This window comes from Bombyx mandarina, chromosome 23 (assembly GCF_030267445.1).
Source record: "Bombyx mandarina strain Sakado chromosome 23, ASM3026744v2".
Lineage (NCBI taxonomy): Eukaryota > Metazoa > Arthropoda > Insecta > Lepidoptera > Bombycidae > Bombyx > Bombyx mandarina.
Genome location: NC_143229.1, coordinates 17,453,941 through 17,473,806, shown reverse-complemented (window position 1 = coordinate 17,473,806; position 19,866 = coordinate 17,453,941). Strand labels below are relative to the sequence as shown.

General features: G+C 39.3%; 1 protein-coding gene across 1 annotated transcript in view; it reads left to right on the top strand.

Annotated features, from left to right (window-relative positions):
* Positions 1 to 19,866, top strand: part of LOC114244185 (uncharacterized) — a 163,557-nt gene that overhangs the window by 23,186 nt on the left and 120,505 nt on the right. The window contains exon 2 of the mRNA XM_028175913.2: positions 9,260 to 9,491. Within this exon, the coding sequence (XP_028031714.2) occupies positions 9,398 to 9,491 (94 nt within the window). The 5' untranslated portion in view covers positions 9,260 to 9,397. The remainder of the gene's footprint in view (positions 1 to 9,259; positions 9,492 to 19,866) is intronic.

The window sequence follows — 19,866 nt, the reverse complement described above, 5'->3', positions numbered from 1 at the left end:
GTCCCAATGCCTGATCCTAGTGTTAAAGCTGCAGGCGTCTAACAACGGTGTTATTGGTATAATCGTGAGAATGGACATCAGCTTTCTCTGAATACACCAATATATCAAGGGGTGAATTGCTATTAGGTATAAGCGACATTGCCCTTAACATTATATACGGTATAAGCGACATTTATCTTTGTTATGGGTGGGTGGCGCATTTACGTTGTTGATGTCTATGGGCTCCAGTAACCACTTAACACCAATGGGCTGTGAGTTCGTCCACGCATCAATGCAATAAAAATTATTAAGTCAAATCATTATCTGTAGCTGGTAAACAACTAGAGCGGGTACGACAGTACAAGTATTTAGGAGCTTGGGTAAATGAAGCATGGGAATCTGATCAAGAAATTAAAACCCGGATAGAAACTGCTCGAGCCTCTTTTAATAAAATGAGGAAAGTTCTTTGCTGTCGTCAACTGAATATACAGCTCCGAGTCAGGCTGCTCATGTGCTATATCTGGCCTATCGTCATGTATGGGTGCGAAACGTGGACCCTGAAAGAGGACACTACAAGACGCCTACAGGCATTCGAGATGTGGTGCTACCGTCGCATGTTACGCATTAGTTGGACGCAGAGGGTCAGGAACGAAACCGTGCTTCAGCGCGTTCATATGTCCCGGAAAATGTTCCCTGCTATCAAAAATCGCAAGATAGAGTATCTCGGCCACATGCTCAGGAACGATCGATACATGCTGCTGCAGCTGATAATTATGGGCAAAGTGGACGGAAAGAGACGTGCTGGGCGAAGAAAAAAGTCATGGCTCCGGAATATCCGGGAGTGGACCGGTATTGCCTCCGTCGAACAGCTGTTCCGGCTGGCTGCTGACAGAAAGGAATACAGAAAGCTAACGGCCAACCTTCAGGATTGAAGAGGCACTGGAAGAAGAAGAAGTCAGTTTTATTTGGTATCAGTATCGACAATTCGGTGTTTTTAATTGAACTATAATCATGTTTACTCCATTCAAACAGCTGAAGAACTTTTTTGTCCTGATATTTCTTCCAAATTTTAAACTTGAGATGGCTCTCCTGTAAAGTTGCTAAAATGTCGCTTAAACATTAAGCCTTTCATTTCTTTTTCATCGCCTTGAGAGGCTATTTCAGCTTCACCCTTACGTGTAGGTGAGCTCACGGGGCTCAAGCCGGAGTGTTGCTAACACTGGCCGTAGCGAGAGCAGTGCTTCGCAGAATCTACCACCGGATCGGAAACGCGACCAACTTAGAAGATCCGGCCAGAAACTTAGTGGGCAGCATCTCTCGATATCATAAACTAACAGTAAGGGCAAGTGCAAACCAGCGCGATTAAGTAAAAATACGTCATACGATAAAATAAAAATAAAAAAGGGCATGTCCATTCGTCTACAAGTATGAGCAGGCAATGGGAAGTGGACGTCGCGTTATAACAACAATTTTCCAGGAAACGTGTCATAAATTAATGCTACAAACACGGGTCCGGACAGATCAAAGGACCGACAGCGGGCATAGACTGCGTAAATACAGATACGGAGCTGTTGAACAAGTAAATAATAATAATGTTTATTATTCGACAGCGTTCCTTGCTTGTATTTTTGTAAGTCTATGGGCCGCGAGGAGTTTTCTGTTTTTTAATTTGGTCATCTGGTGTTTTGTGGTTGACGGGGTATTGAGAAGTTATAAGTGAGGATCCGCCACCCCATGAGACGTGAGACATGAGGTCGATCGATATCTATGATTGGCTCTCCCAACTTTCAAATCGGAATTCATAACCGCCGACATTACTCTCTATCAATTTTCTTTTTCTCCATCTTATCCCACTAGGTGGGGTCGGCACAGCTTTCTCATCCATTCTCTTCTATCAGCCGTCATCTCAACACTCATTCCTCTCTCTCTCTCATATCGTCAATCACACACTCCATCTCTTCGACGATCGACCTCTTCCCCCTCTACCTTGCACTACCATTTACATATATTTCCTAGTCACATGCATCTTCTCTCTACGCATCACACGTCCATACCACGCTAACCGTCTGCTCTTTAATTTGTTGATTACCGGGGCTACTTTCACACTTCCTCTGATCATCAATAATTATGCAAATTTCAAATTTACTTCGAGTCTTAATAATTGTTATCAGAAAATGTTATTCCCTCATCGTGGAAGTGTTTCATAATGATGTGTAGCTTGCTTAGAAACAATATTACTGTCTCAACGTCAAAAAAATTAAAATCCGGGACAAATCACGCACGATCGTCTGGTCCCAAATTAGGAGACCGTTATAAATATTAGTATACGTTTTTATATATACATACATATGTAGATATATTTTTACTGGTTGTAGGACCTCTTGTGAGTTCGCACGGGTAGGTTTTTTTATTTTTTTTTATCGCTTAGATGGGTTAACGAGCTCACAGACCACCTGGTGTTAAGTGGTTACTGGAGCCCATGGACATCTACAACGAAAATGCGTCACCCACCTTGAGATATAAGTTCTAAGATCTCAGTATAGTTACAACGGCTGCCCCACCCTTCAAACCGAAACGCGTTACTGCTTCACGGCAGAAATAGGCAGGGCGGTGGTACCTACCCGCGCGGACTCACAAGAGGTCCTACCACCAGTAAAAAGCCGTTGTAACTATACTGAGACCTTTGAACTTATATCTCAAGGTGGGTGGCGCATTTACGTTATAGTTGTCTATGGGCTCCAGTAACTACTTAACGACAGGTGAGCTGTGAGCTATCCAAGCAATAAAAAATATGTAAATATATACAAAAGACCCGGAGAAACTCATCAATATATAATATTACACGAACGTTTGCATGATACGGGGATAGAACCCACGACTCGGCTCTGCATTCAGAATCGCTTAGTACCAGCGATGTCCGCATTACAGTTATCGCGTATTTTGCGATACGCACCGGCTTGACACCTGGCATTGCTGAAGTCCATGGGCGACGGTAACCACTCACCATCAGGCGGGCCGTATGCTCGTCTGCCAACAAGAGCAATAAAAAATATACAGAGTCAACGGGCATAATTCAACGATCACATTTTCAAAAGAGACAAATAACACAAAGAAATCGCTATAATTATAAACTCTGCTTTTATTTTTATGAAAGTTAAAAGAGGACTTGAAAGGAATTGAATAGGACGACATGGGATGGGACGAGTATTAAATTAGGATTGTCATTAATCATCGGAAACGGACGGAGCTTCGTAAGTTATTAGACGACAATCTTTTAACGTTATAAGCAGAGAACGGGTAATGTGATGCATGTTTGCCGAAAGCTCAGGTTTTTAAATTCTCTATCTCAGGGGTCGGCAACCTTTTGAGTCCGAAGAGCCAAAAATTACATTTATTCAAAATTTCAAAATTTTAAAGAGCCACAAAAAAATTTCTTGCCAATAATAAATCGCTATTGCCTAATGTTTTTTGATAAAAAAAACGAATCTAATTATTCATAAGAAAATTATCTATTTATTCTTATATAAGTAGTGTTTTTTTTACAACAAATTAGATAATATATATGGTATTATTAGATAATCACCAATTATTTAAGTTAAAAATGAAAACAATCAAACATTTACTTACAACAATGGGCTGAGAGAAACTGTGCCCAATCCTCGTTAGTCAATTCAGAACAATTTTTAGTTTAAATGTTTTTTTTTTTCATAAAATAATTAATATTTGCGTATGGAACTACAGAGCTGCTTTTTTATATCCAAAGAGCCGTATGTGGCTCGCGAGCCGCAAATTTCCGACCCCTGCTCTATCTAATCGTTGGTAAGGGGGATATTTCAAGTACGCGCGGATCGTTAGGTGAAGCCACGAGCTCAGTCTGAGAGAATTGCTAACCTTGGCCCCAGGAAGAGCAGTGGTTCGCTGAATCTACCACCAGATCGTGACTCACTGAGAACATCCGGCGAGATTTTTCAGTGTCTATGAGCAGTGCAGGGCTTGGCTAATATGGAAAGCACTTCTCTATCGACGATATCGATTTTTCATTTCTTCTCCGTGTATTTTCGAAATAATAAGCACGAGCTTTGAAATAAAGAACACATGAAAAAATAGTCGAAACGATAATCCTCATTTTTTTTAAGTCTATACTAAATATATAGACCACAATTGTACTTTCTCCTGTCGCGAACCAGTCCTGGGTTCCGGTTTGTAGAGTGAAAGGTCTGTTAAACAATCTAGATTGCGACCTAAAGTGTGTGACATGAGGAATCTGCCGTAACCGTGAGGCAAAGATGGTAATACCTCAAAAATATTTTGTAATCCAATTTGTCACGCGCTAATTTAGTAATGCAAATTGTTGTGAAATCGTAAATAAACATTCGATTTCAATTAATGTTCAGTTTTTTCTTTATTGCTTAGAATGGTGAAGAGTTCACGGTCCTCGTGACAAGTGGTTTCCGGGGCCCGTAGACATCAACTCAAATCCACTCTCAATATCAATCTCTGGATACCACACTCTACGATGCCGTATACACCGCTGGGAACAGAGGAAGATGGCGAAACATCATCTAGACAAGAATAATGTGAGGAGATGGTTACGACCCTCAGACGTGAGGAATGCGACTCAGGGAGGAGGAGGAGGAGACATCAACAATGTAAATGCTGACACACCCACTTAAATACTCTCCGTTTTAAAATACAGCGCTTGCTTAGGAACGCATTACCACTTTCCGACCGAAATAGCAAATACGACGTCCTACCAATTATTCCGCAAGTTATGATTTTGGCGAACTCGATTATTGTTAACACTGGGCGCATTATTGTTAACACCCATATTGGCCCGCCGCGGTACTTTCAGCTGGTGCAGACGAAGAGAACTATGGCCCTCTCGGTGGTACAAACCAAGAGAACTATGGCCCTCTCGCTGGCACGGACGAAGAGAACTATGGCCCTCTCGCTGGCACGGACGAAGAGAACTATGGCCTTCTTGCTGGTGCGGACCTATTATTTCCAGTGTTTGTAAGAGTTCGACACCAACAACTATATGCTACAAAGTATATACAGTATGTTTTCGCAAAGTTATAGCATTTTAATCTACCCAAGTGCTGGTAGGTCGAGAAAGACCTGCCTAGGCACTGTTGGAAATATCATTGGGGGCGTATTTCGATCCGCCATCGCACCAGATGAGGGTTTATAATTTTACTTTTCGTAGCAAGTTATTAATGGATTTTACTGCATTATCGCGGAAATTAATGGTGAACTTATGTAAAGCTATAATTTCCTTTAGAAATATTTTGGTACCTTTTTGCGGGATTCGAACGCCGGTACAGTTGCATCGCTCGATGCGAAAGCACCCCTCGTCTTATCCTTTAGGCCACGTCGACTTTAATTTAATGCACTGCATTTACGTTAATGAAATGAAAACAAATATTCTTTTCCGTACTACAGTTGGAACAGGAGAAGATTCCAACAAATAACATTTTCTATATATATATTTACATATTTTTTAATACATTTTACTGTTGCGATTTCTTGTTGTGAAACTCATTAACAAGATGGACGATTGGATAAACGAAAAAAAAAAAAGACACGTGAAAATACTCCTTGGTCTTTTAATTACCCAATTAGTTCTAATTATAACCAAAAACACATTTTATTATTTATGTTGTAACATAGATAATTTTTTTTTCTTTTTGAAGTTAAGATGGCTTCTGTGGACACAGCCCGAGGTATACAAGTAAACTTATTAAGGATCTCGGAGCGAGTTCGGACGGTGTCATTAAAAAATGACATTTTTTGTTTAACAACTCACAGCTTATTTTCGTTTGAAATTAAAAGTTCAAGATGAGACATTTCAGAATTCGTTCCGTTGTGGGTATTTAAATTTTCGTCATCAAAGTGACTTTGTGAATTGGCAGTTACGAAATATAATGGCGATTTTTTAAAGTTAACATTGCGATCTTCGTAGACTCGATAGCCGAATGTTTGCATGAGCACCCGGGAACACAGCCATAGATAAGCATCACTGTCTCGAGTGACTATATCTAGCAAAATCCATTTAGAACAACATTCCGTGGGAACAAAATGTTCCAATAACACTAGGTATTGTTTCACAGAATGAGTAAAAAATATCTTTAGGATATCAACTATTATTCTTGTATGACAGAATAAACTTGTTACATGAACAAGGATTTTTCGTTTCAAATTTGGTTCTTTATTGAGTAAACCTATCCTCGGGCCGGATCAGATGAAACAAAAACACGGATTCAACGCAACACACGTAATTACTGCATTTTACTTCGTACCTTCTTAGTTCCGGAGCTAGATATGGTTTGTTGAACGTTTGTGATAAATATCGATCTTTCAATTTAATAAAACAAGTTCTCGTCGAGCTCGTCAACTTCGAAGAAGTGTTCGATGTGCGAACTAACCCATAGATACATCCCACTGAGTTTTTCGCTGAATCCTCTGAGTGGGTCGCGATTTTTTTTTTTAGGATTGAAGGATTACTGGTGGCCCGGAGGCCTTTCCAGTTTCACCAGGACAGGTGGGCGAGCAAAGGCTCAGCCAGGAGGGGTGAGGTTTGCTAACAGCTACCCGAGCGCCGCCGAAGGAGATCTAACAGCTCAATAGCATCTGCTTCGCGAATGAATCTACTACCGGATCGGAATCGCGATCCGCTGAGAAGATCCGGCGAGAAACTCAGCGAGCTGATTCATGGGTTAGGTTGCACAGCGAACTCTTGGTCGAGTTTGACGAGTACGGCTACCGGGGTCCCTAAGCCTGCTCCTAGTGTTAGAGCTGAAGGCGTCTAATGCAAAGGTTATTGGATCTGATGGATCCGTAAGGACGTGTCTAGGGCGTCGACGGTGACTGGCTCCTGCATGATCAGGATTCGGGGAGTAGTCAGCGGCGGCAACGATAAGGCGATTATCATGACGCATAGCCTTATCGAAGTACCGTTCCGACGCTGACTTCATGTATTTCTGGATAGATTCGAGGCCCAGGTCGTCGTGTAGGTCAACGTTCCTCTCGAACCACGGAGGTCCGACGGCTAACCTGCAAAAGCGGGATTGTAGAGATTGGAGGGTGCCTATGTGTGTGCGGGCCGCGTGAGCGAACACCACATTCGCATAAGTCATGACAGGCGGGTCGCGATTCCGATCCGGTAGTAGATTTAGCGAAACACTTCTTGCTAGGGCTAGTGTTAGCAATCCTCTCAGGTTGAGCCCGTGAGCTCACCTACCCGTCCGCGTGAAGTTGGAATAGCCTCTTAGGCTAACAAAGATTAGGTAGAGAAAAAAAATATTTTAAGATAAATAGTTAAGACAATGACCCCACCAAATAAAGGCAGCTCTAGACGGTCAATGTTTGCACAAGAAAGGCTGCGGTACGCGAGAAATGGCGATTTCTTGGGAAGCTCACGACCACCTGGCCTGGTGACCACGACCAGTCTGCCAAGAGCGCAAACGACTGAGATAATAGAAAAGACCTACATCCAGCAATGGAGAGATACAGGCTGTGATATTGATGAGATTTATGTAAACTGTGTTAGTTCTGTTTGATTATAAACACGGCTCACAATATTAACACGAATAATTAACGTCTTATGAAAATCAACGAACTTAAGCAAAATAATATTAACGAGGCACTATCTATTAATGTACAAGGTAAAGATAAAACAATATTGTAATTAATACACTAAGATATAATAATTAGTTGATGGTACAATATGTTAATTTCAACGATAAATATTTATTAGGAATTTACATTCAGAAATATCAGTTTGTTTTACTTCGTTATTATTAGGTAATTTGCTAGTGTTAGTTAAGGTTTTTCGATGCGGAAAAGACGAAGGCATCGCAATTTCAGTCTTAAAGATTTTATTTTGTAAATTGATAGCCGAATGAAACTGGAAGAAATTAAATGAATTGTGTATGCGTGACGGGAGTTGTTAGCATTTTCTATAGAATATTCGTTTTTACGTGATAATATTTTATGAGACAGACAGGAGGTATTCATTATCCCATCATCATACTCGTATCCCCAAGTACTTTTACCCCCCAATATAGAAATCATACGCACCTCTGACGATTCTTTTTTTTTATGATTGAAAGATTACTGGTGGCCCAGAGGCCTTTCCAGTTTCACCAGGACAGGTGGGCGAGCAAGGGCTCTGCCAGGAGGGGTGGGATTTGCCAACAACTGCCCGAGCGCCTACGAAGAAGACCTAACAACTCAAGAGCAATTGCTTCTCGAATGAATCTACTACCGGATCGATTGACGAACCGTACTTACTCCCGAATGGCTATTCCTCGAATCAGAGATCGATTTTTGACTGAAGATGACTGGGGTCCTGACTGAGGTCCAAATTACTCACCTATTGGACATATAGTTTAGTCTTAGATTAGTCTTAGGACAGCAAAGGGTTGAATTAAATCCGTTCAGTAATAACTATTATATATTTCAAAATATCCAAGTCCACTGTTAACAGTTAAATAAATCAGAATAAATATCTAATAAGGAAAACTAAATTTGAGGTCTTATATTGAAATCCCACGCAAGGCTCCCACAAGAAAATGTATCTTAGAACGCCCACGCTAAAGAATGAATATCTTGTTATTTTAAATAACAAGAGTTTTCAAATCGTGAAGTATGATGAAAGAATAATACATCATGGAAGACGAATGTGGATAGATCAGGCTGAGAAAAATATAGATTTGTTCAGAAATTGTGTGTGTAACGGCTTATTTTGAATAAGGAATACACGTGTCTTTTCATACTTGAATAAACACAATGAAGAAGAAAAAATAAGAGGAAAATGTCCAATTATCAGTGCTGTAATTATTGAAGTACCAAATTGTTGAATAAATCTTTTAATGAAAAGCGCTAATGGTTTTCTGGGCGACATGAATTCGTGTTTACATTCCGAGCTCTTAGACTATAGGACATTCGTTCAAAATCACTAACGTCAGTTAGGGTGAACTAGTAACTCGATATTATGCGATATTAACTACTTAATTCTTTAATGGACGATGCCATTAAGCACTGAGCTTAGCCCGCGGCTGTTTTCGATATCAAATTGTAATGATATAATGTTGCGTATGCACCTTATTCTTGATAAGGGCGTAAAATTATCGTACTAAATTATTAGTGATACGAAAGTGACTTGTAAAAGTTAAAATGTCGAAAAAATTAGAAAATACTGACAAAATCGAAGCAAAAGCAATGACGCGTGATATTGGTACTAAACGACTAAATAATTTTGTTTTTTCTATCTTTGCAGAACCACACCGCGAATGATTCCGAGATCATACGACGTGAGAACTCCAATCAAATTAAAACTAATTAGTTCTAACAGTGTATTATGTGGTATAGTGTAGTGTTCAACTGTTAGTGTATAGTCGGCCATTTTGTAAACAATATGGCCGCCATTCGTTGTGTGTTCCGCGCGGAGTACGGACGTCTCGTCGCTCACGTTTTGCTGCTTCTCTCGCTCGCTGTTTACTCTTCTTATGGTAAGTTATTTTAAACTAATTTATGAAATAAGCAGCTTTGCCTCCATGAACCAGACTTTATCGTAAGATTTGGTCACTATTCACCACGTGAGCTTACGCATCTGTTGTTTTTTAACGACACAATACAGCTATTTTGTTAAAACCCTTCACAGAATATTTGCATAGATCTTCTTTGCGTATATGTACTATCTTTATATTATGTTAGTATAAACCGTCGGTTGATTAAAATAAATAAGAAGCGAGGAAACACAGACAGAGGCAGAAAGCGATTTTTTTTTAATACGTATTACCATGACATGGTGTAAATTGGGATCCTGGGGTAAATTGGGACAAACCTGCGGAAGATTCTCAAAGTACTTGTAGCACGGAATCTACCTAATTTTCTTTAAGGTAATATTTATCAATGTATAGAAGAAGAACCAAGTTAACTATGGAAGTACTAAACATTAGTTAAGTTGGTCCCAAAAATTCGTCAAATTAAATTTAAAATAGTGGTTGAAAAGTGCGTTTTAAAACAGCTTAAAGAACTTTTAAAAAAAGTGATATTATCGTTGTTTTTTCAATAAGATCACAGTTTATATAAGTTTTTAATACACCTGGAAATACCACAACAAACGGTAAGTTGCAATATTCTTATTTTAAATACAATATTTCGACAAAATAAAAAATGTATATTTTTTCCTTTCTTTTTGGGGAAAATTGGGACGTATGTAGGGTAATTTGGAACGAGACTGGAAAAATTAGGGACGAGAAAACACAAAATTGGAACGCCAAAAGACAAAATAGGGATGGCTTGTTAGGGTTGTCACTGATATCTTATAATAGATTTTTTAGCCTATACTATCACTTAATTGCGTGATGTAAAGAAGGTTAATGTGTTTATCAGTTAGTTTATGTAAGTATTATAGGTAAAAGAAAAGTATATATATAATTACTTTTTTTTCGCGACATTTACATTGTAATATCTGCCCGGTCGTATGTTTTTTATAGCAATAAAAAAAATTAAAAGTTAAAAGAACTCAAACGAATCAAAACTTTTGTTATTTCAGAATCTATTCACGCATCGAATCATGATTTTGTTAACATTCACAACGAACACACACAAATAAAAACAGGCCTCAGATTTTAAATGTAACATTAATTAAAAATCCGAGATATCCAATTATGAGTGAGTGAATTAATTGAGTTTAGTTATTTCGCTTAGAAAGAATTTCTTTTATTTTTGTTATTATTGGCAGTAATCAGATAAAGCTGTTTTTTTATCTTATTCACCTGATATCTTACTCTTGCTCAAAGATTATTTTGAAAATGTTGATTAAATAAAATTGTGTTATTGCATTTCCAGTCCTTTTGTTTTCTATTTTTTATTCTATTTTATGATTTTGTTTCAGAGTTGTGATTTTTAAGGAAATTAAATAATAATTTTCTAAAATATAACATGCACATACTTTTTTTGATCATTGTATTGTTGATTATCATTCACGTCACATCGCTTCGGAATAGAAACCAGCTTAATTTACACTATGTTGTGTATTGTGCTTAAATTATGGATTGTATTCATCATTTCGGTCCATATAAATAATTATATGGCACCTACCTATATATCGCAGTACTGCGAGTTGACAACCCTTACAAATATCCCAATTTAACCCTTAACCGTGTCAATTTACCCCGGACGCTGGGTAAATTGGGACGGCCATTATTTTACCGATTATTTCTTTAAAATGAATAATTAAAATAATGTAACGGTTTTTATCACCTAGGTACGTTCAAGACTCAACTTATTTCTTTGGTTGAGCAGTGACTATTTAATTGGAACTATTTTAAAATTCAATCTGAAGGTCGATTTTGTCCCTATTTACCCCATTGTACGGTACTAATAGGAGTGCTTTAAGGAATTGTTTGAGATAATATCGTCATCTCGTTTTTAACATCGCACCATACTACCTGGAGCCACCGCGTTCATTCGTAGTGCGTTTCCAGAGATCTTTTATGCCACTTACCATCCAGCCTTGGAATGAGCTCCCCTCCACGGTGTTTCCCGAGCTCTATGACATGTCCGTCTTCAAACGAGGCTTGTGGAGAGTACTTAATGGTAGGCAGCGGTTTGGCTCTGCCCCTGGCATTGCTGACGACCATGAGCGATGGTAATCAGTCTCCATCAGGTAGACCGTATGCTCGTCAGCCTACAGGTACAATAAAAAATAATAATAATTAGATTTGTCGTCTCACTAATATAGCAATATTTGAGTTCCACAAACCCTGTGGCTACACTTCTGTTGTTGATAACCTATCAATAGAGCATCTTGCAATGTTCTACTACCGTCAATTTGGCTTTTTAAAATTTGTTTGAATTATGCCGATAGCTGTTTATGTCAGGAGAGGCTGCTCTAGTGAAATCTGTTTGTCAGTCTTCGATGACTATGAATATGTGGGATGACCCGTAGTAAACTGCTTATGTGATTTTACTGGAACCTTAAGAACATCGCTCCACGCGCCGCTCATAAAAGCAGTTATAATGAATGAATCGTTTTCACAACGATATCATTATCAATTAATATTTGATACACAAACTCATGGAATACTGACCGATGTCAGGCACATTATGAAATTCCATCGGCGCGTTTCTGATGGCGGCCATAGTGATGTGCTTCTCGTGTTGGACATAAAGTTTTATCGATACATTCGTAACGGTATTTGTCATCGAATAAAAGTGATTGAACGAATACATGAATCGCGTTAACGATAATTACCATTGAATCTTGATTCGCCGAACTAGTAGGTAAGCTCACGGGGCTCAAACGTGTCGACGTTGCTAACACGAACCCTAGCAAGAGCCGTGCTTCGCAGAATCTACCACCGGAACGTGTTACAGAAAACCCTCTTTAGCTTTAAAACAGTTTTTCTTAGACAAGTTCACTCACCTGTCATTCAATGAAGATAAATTATAATTCAATCTTACATAGCTAAGTACCTACTGCTTAAAATATTAATTAAAATAGCGATAATAATTTCATTTGCATTTTCATTTCATTGCACCTACCACTATTTACACTACACCACCATTAGTTGATATGAAGTATGATAAAAAAAAAAGGTTTAAAACGTTTTTTTTTTTCAATGCTCTTGCTAGGGCCAGTGCTAGCAACACTTCCGGTTTGAGCCCCGTGAGCTCACCTACATGTTAGAGTGAAGCTGAAATAGCCTCTCAAAGCAAAAGCAAAGGTAACGAAAAAAAAGGGGGGAAAATAAAAGATACTATAATATTTTATCTTAATATATTACAATATCACTCCCTATACATTTCGTATGAACTATCTATCACACATGGTTAAGATAATAATATATATTTATGTGATTATCTTCGCCGTGTGTGGCGCCCTTTAGGCAGCAGATCATACGCTCATGGACCTCAGCATTGCTAGAGGTTACAGCAAACAGCGGTATATGCGTATTATCGGATCGGTAACCATAAGAAGATCCTAAACATTGAGCTGATGTTGTTATAAACGTCAATCCTCGATTAAAACAATGTAAACAGACAATAACTTATCGCATTAATAATAAGTAATAGCTGTTATGTTACATAAAATACCATAAACACCGATCTTCACTACATAGTATAAAACAAAGTCGCTTTCTCTGTCCCTATATCGCTATGTATGCTTAAATCTTTAAAACTTCACAACGGATTTTGATGCGGTTTTTTTTAATAGATAAAGTGATTGAATAGGAAGGTTTATATGTATAATAACATCCATTAAATAGTGGAGAAATCAATAATAAATTACAGTTTCCGAAGCGAACCGAGGGCGGGTCGCTAGTAGTCGATAAATTAAGAACAATTGAGATTTCAAAACATTTCCTTGAAAGGTCACCTCTACGAGCTCTATACTCTATGTTCCAGTAATGAGTTTTAAATGAGGTACAAAAAATAAAAATAAAAATACATTTAATATGATAATTATATCGCTTTTTCTAATGTGGAAAGTGATTAGGGATTAATTTAATAGTTCTCTACCGTACTACCTGGGCCGGTGGACTCTTTCCTTTAATTTTGTGTATTTATACGCTTGTGACGCCGCTTCTCTGGAATCCAATAAACCCTTGAAGGCTTAGTCATATCGAGGATAGGATCTTGAGGATCCTAACCCATAGACACAGCCCACTGAGTTTCCCACCGGATCTTCTCAGTAGGTCGCGTTTCCGATCCGGTGGTAGATTCTGCGAAGCAGTGCTCTTGCTAAGGTCAGTCTTAGCAACACTCTCGGTTTGAGCCCCGTGAGCTCACATACACGTCAAGGCGAAGCTGAAATAGCCTCTCAAGGCTATCAGCATAGGTAGAAAAAAAAAGTCAAATTCAAGTAAATATTGTTGAGGCGTCACACTTGATGCCAACAAAATTCAATAAAGTATGTGTTCATCTTTGTCGTTCCGAAGAATCAGAAATGTAAAGCTCACTTTCTCTCCTTAAAAAAGCTTTTATGAAATCCTACTACTACAGCGGTTCGCTTCGGATGACTCGCCAAATAACCGCACAAATGGTGTAACTAATTGCACTTTTTTTCCTACCTAACCGGACCGGTACGATTGCCTACGTTTGCCGCTAGGGGCGCTGTTCCAACTGCATACAAATTTGAGTTAACTTTTACGCTATCGAGAACGTTAAAAAACTCGAACTAAGCAAACTGTTGACAACGTTACGTTTTTTTTTTCTGCCTAAGCTGATAACCTTGAGAGGCTATTTCAGCGGAACCTTTACTAGTAGGTGAGCTCACGGGGCTCAAACCTGACGACGTTGCTAACACGAACCCTAGCAAGAGTCGTGCTTCGCAGAATCTACCACCGGATCGGAAACGCGACCCACTGAGAAGATCCGGCGAGAAACTCAGTGGGCTGTGTCTGAGGGTTAATTTACTCGTCGAGCCCTTCGTCGCAAGCGACGGGTTCGACGAGAACGGTGACCGGTGCTTGAGGTACCTAAAAGCACCGTTAGTGGATCGGGAGGATCCGAAATGACGTGTTTGGGGCGACGTCGACTGCTTTCCATTCTTTCCGCAGGATCGGCTGAAATAGGCAGGGTGTTGGTACCTACCCGTGCAGACTCACAAGAGGTCCTAGCACCAGTAAATACGTAAATAATATTTTTGCGGGTTTGATTTTTACTACACGATGTTATTTTCCTTCACCGTGGAAGTCAATCACTTGTCATTACAAGTACGTATTTCATTAGAAAAATTGGTACCCGCCTGCGGGATTCGAACACCGTTGCATCACTCAACACGAATGCATCGGACGTCTTATCCGTTAGGCGACGACTTTAGAAGATGAGGTTAATATAGATATTCTAGGCTACTTGAGCATGCATTGAACACTAATTTAGTTCATCACAACCACAGACCGACCGCGGTTATTCATACGATCGAACACACGTCACAGCGTGACCGCGCAATTGACTACAATGTCGGCTCTCAAACTTTTTCGTCCCCTTTCGGCTTGAACGGTAAGAACGAATTGTATGGAATCCCGGGCGAGAACGCGAGCAGCGAAGTTGTGTGAATTGTTTTATTTTATTAACATAGTGTTTATTGAGGTTTTATCGTGTAATAAAGTTAGCTTATTAAACGTTGCGTAGCCGTGAAACTGTAGACGTGCAGAAAAATGTAACTATATCGCTGGATGTGGCTTCTGGTATTCCTTCCAAAAGCCTACCAAAGAATCAGTAAATTCCCACCATTTTACTAACGTTATTTCATTTAATTTCATCGCAATGGCTTATTAAGGTTTCATTTAGCTTATATTGTATATATTTTAAAATTTTCACATTACATACAATCGTAGGTCGTTACTGAATAAAACCGCAATAAAATAAATCAAAGAACACTTGCAAAATCGGGCCCGTTCAAACTTTGAGAGCCACTGTCCGATTTTACTATTTGAGGTATGTGACAATCTACTCCTTTAGGCACGCGGGCCATTCCACATATGGAATTTAGTCTCCTCGTATGCATCTATATAAAAATATGTATATAAGATTTATTGATATTATTATTCAATGTAGGAAATGTAGGGATTCTATTGAGACCTTCGAATGTATCAAGGATTACTCTGGTTCTGGTGATTGTTTGACGCACCAGACGAACTATCCTATTTATCAGGGCGCTTGTAACTTTCTTTTAAACGTTGCACCAAAGGTCGTACCCAAATTGGTCCTTAAATTTGACTTGGGTCGCGTCCTTTTCCTTTAAACTATCTGAATACAGGATGTTAGATTCCCTTTGAAGCATAATATAGAATATCAAATTAGATTCGCGTTTCGGTCAACTTTTGAACAATTTGCTTTGTATGAATTAAACAAGAACTATAATCCAGTATTTCCTTCTTGAAATTGAGCAAACGGGAATCATGGCCCTACCACATATTAGAAAGACACTGGAGTTATAAAGAAAATGTTTGATGTTTCATTATTACATGATGCTATTCTTTCACTTTGGGTTTCATCCGTGGTGACCACGTGCCCAATGCGTATTTCTTAATTCTTTGCAATTTTAAGACTAAACTATATGTCCAATACGTGCGAACTCCGCACCTCAAAGGGTTAAAATAAATCGATACAAGTCGAAACGTTTTGTAGTCGTCGTGGCCTAAAGGATAAGACATCCGGTGCATTCGTGTTGAGCGATGCACCGATGTTCGAATCCCAGGCGGGTACCACTTTTTCTAATGAAATATGTACTCAACAAATGTTCACGATTGACTTCCACGGTGAAGGAATAACATCGTGTAATAAAAATCAAACCCGCAAAATAATATTTTGCGTAATCACTGATGGTAGAACCTCTTGTGAGTCCGCACGAGTAGGTACCACCACTCTGCCGCGAAGCAATAAGGCGTTTCGGTTTGAAGGGTGGGGCGGCCGTTGTAACTATACTGAGACCTTAGAACTCTTATCCAAAGGTGGGTGGCGCATTTACGTTGTAGATCTCCATGGGCTCCAGTAACCACTTAACACGAGGTAGACCGTGAGCTCGTCCACTCATCATCATCATCAACAGCCCACAGTCGTCCACTGCTGGACATAGGCCTCTCCCAATCCACACTACTAAGCCCGGTCTGCGGCTCTCCTCATCCACTCATCTAAGCAATAAAAAAAAATGGATAGTTGTATAGTTCCGTCGCATCAATACAAGTCTTATCCGTTAGCCCACGACCGCTTCAAATTAATTATTGTATTGCGTGACGTTATTATCCCTAGGTCACTCTACTTTCAGAACATTAAAATAAACAGAAATAAATATGTATTATCGAGCTGACAAATTAACTTTCTAAAACTAATTTCGAGTATCTTAAATTTAAATTCTTATCGTGTCTATTTATTGTTACTGCTGTAGCTGTCGACGCCAATGACGGATGGCGCTGCGGTCGCTTTAATTACTGTCTCTTTTGACAGATGTCAAGTTGACGGCTGTCAGCGTAGTGTATGAGGGGTCGGTTGTAAAACTGCGGTTCCCTTGATGCGAGTATGAGGAAGGACTTTTCTGCAGCTTAATTATGTAACTTCATATTACTAACTGGTGTTATCATATTACTAGGTACATTTATTTTATTAAGCACGTGTATTTATTTTTTTCTGGGCCGGGGGCCGAAATTTCTACCAGTTCCCCCCGTCTCGTTACGTTGTTCGTCAGGCCGCCGAAGCCGCTGGTGTCCCGGGATACCCCGCTGGGTTGGAACCAGCTGGCCGGGTTGGGACGCGATACAGCATCAACCGGTCGCTATTGATGTCACTTCTGAGCGGCGCGCTAGAGTGGTGGTATCGCGCCGCGCGGCCTGTAACTCCTCAGTGTGCTTAGTGCGAGTTTTTTTAACGTTCTCGATAGCGTAAAAGTTAACTCAAATTTGTTAACTGAAGTTAGAAAGTTTGCCGCTAGGGGCGCTGTTCCAACTGCATACATATTTGAGCTATCGTGAACGTTAGAAAACTTGCACGGTCGTCACTGTACCTTCCCTGGGGGATATCGTAAATAACCTTTTTTTTATTCTAGATTTAATGCAAGATTTTTTTTTTTTAATTCTAAAACTAGATAGAACGCTCTAGAAGACATTTCTAAAACTGAACGTATGTATGCAATAAGTCCAGATATCAGAAATCCAATTTGGCACCCTGTTATTATTAACTTTTTTTTTGTTTATTTATCGATATGCACGAATGTAAAATAGAATTTAAAACGTTTTTAATTTTAATTTATGTGTAGACAGCCACATTCCCGTGTATTAGCTGTGGAATCAGCGTCGTATTTCGTGCGCCATCTTTTATTTTTATAACGGTCTCGTTGAATGAGTTTTCGAATATTTTAAATGTCGAATGTGGAATTCGAATATTTTTCGTTATATTTTTTATTTTTAATTCAATTATCATACATCATTGTTGTTATTACTGAACGAAATTCGAATTCGATATTCAGTTTTTGAACGAAGTATTCCGACGATGTAGAAAGTGGAATTTTATTGATTAAAGCATAATTTGGGTTGCGTTGAATTAACTTAACATGTACGAGCCATTGATTCAATTTACAAATAAAAGATGAATTTTGATTTCGATTCTTTGTTATGTTCCTGCCGCGATTTGAAGCCTTCGTTCATTGTGAAGGTCCTAAGAGCGCTTTACATAACTGCTGCCTATTTCTATCTCGAAACAATTGAGCTATCCGTTTCGAAGGGCGGGGATATAAAAAGTTTTGGACTGGATTCCAGAAACAACTTAACACTAGGAGGGTCGTGAATTTACTTAGTCTTATTATATGAATCAAAAGATTCATTGACGAAGAACCTACCAATTTTTTTATTTTTCCTCGAAGCTATTTATGTCTTATTTGTTTATTTATTACATAGATGGGTGGGGAATCTCACGGCCCTACCGGTGTTAAATGGTTACCGGAGCCCATAGTGATCTAGAACATAGATAATACACATAAATGAGTTATAGATAAGCAACTTAAACATTCATCAAAAATGTTTACGGGTGTCGGCCACTAGATGGCTTCGCTTCATTTATTTTCTCATTGCTCCTGTAGATAGCAGTAACGTCTTACCTATCTTATATTTGATTTTTAATGAAGTATTTTGTAAATTTTTAGAAACCACAAATTGATAAAATTTTGTCTGCCCCCTGCTACAAGCTGCCCCCTGCTACAAGATGTCGCTAGTTTCCATAGAAAAAAAATTATCTTAAAGTATCGCAGTTTTAGGGCCCTGATCTAGAACGTAAATGCCGCCACCAACCTCAGACATAAGTTTTAGGTCTCAGTTTACAGTACAACGGCTGCCCCACCCTTCGAACCGAAACGCATCACTGCTTAACGGCTGAAATAGAAGTAACGGCAGGGCGATGGTACCTACCCATGCGGACTCAACGCCCTATCACCAGTAAAACTGAATGAACACTGAGGTGACCTTGACCTTTTTTCCATACATATTCGCTGGTAGCCTAAGAGGCTATTTCAGCTTCGCACGGACGGGTGTTCTTGATCAAACAAGCACTTGCAACGTTAAGACTTCAGAAAGACCAAAGAGCTTTTGGTAAAGGCCAATAGCAGCTAGCCCGAACCCCTAAAATGCCGATGCCAATAAGCACCCCGACGGTTTATAGACAAGGCGAGCTGACCGCCTCCGTCGGCGACGTAAAAACAATAGACAATAACATTGAAGTATCAAGGTAAGATTGATGCCGAGAAACGCGCATAAAAAAAAAGAAAAAAAAAAACCCCAAATCTTCATTTAAAAAGTCACTTTAACGTCTTTTGGTTTTGTATTCAAAATTACGATAATGAATTAGGATGAATAAAAAAAAATCTGTTCTAATTAAGACAATACCTACCCCCTTTTCGCTTCGCATGGAGATTAAACGACTAATAACAAATTCAGTAACACAACGAGCGAACTCTTTGTTATTTATGAATTTATTAAAAAAAAAGAAGCTAAAGTTAAAATCGGAGTTCTATTTTTGAAACGCGTTTAGCTGTCAACTGTCAAACGCGATGACAGATGGCGGCGAACTGCAGGCCGCGCGACGAAAGCGAAGGGGGACCCGTGAACATAACACTAAACGCTCTCTAAATATACGTATGAAATTAAACTGAAAGGCACGTTTCGACTATTAGATGCGACGCGGGCGCCATATATAAATGCTACCGGTGGCGGGGCGTGTCAGGGGTAGTATGCCCGCTTTCGGACGACCAGTGCGCTTCTGAAGCAAAGCAAACGTGACGAAGCAAAGTGCATTTGGATTAAGGTGTAAGTACCGTATTTTTTTTTTACCTGGTCTTAAGTGGTTAATGGAGCCCAAAGACATCTACAACTTAAATGCGCCACCCAG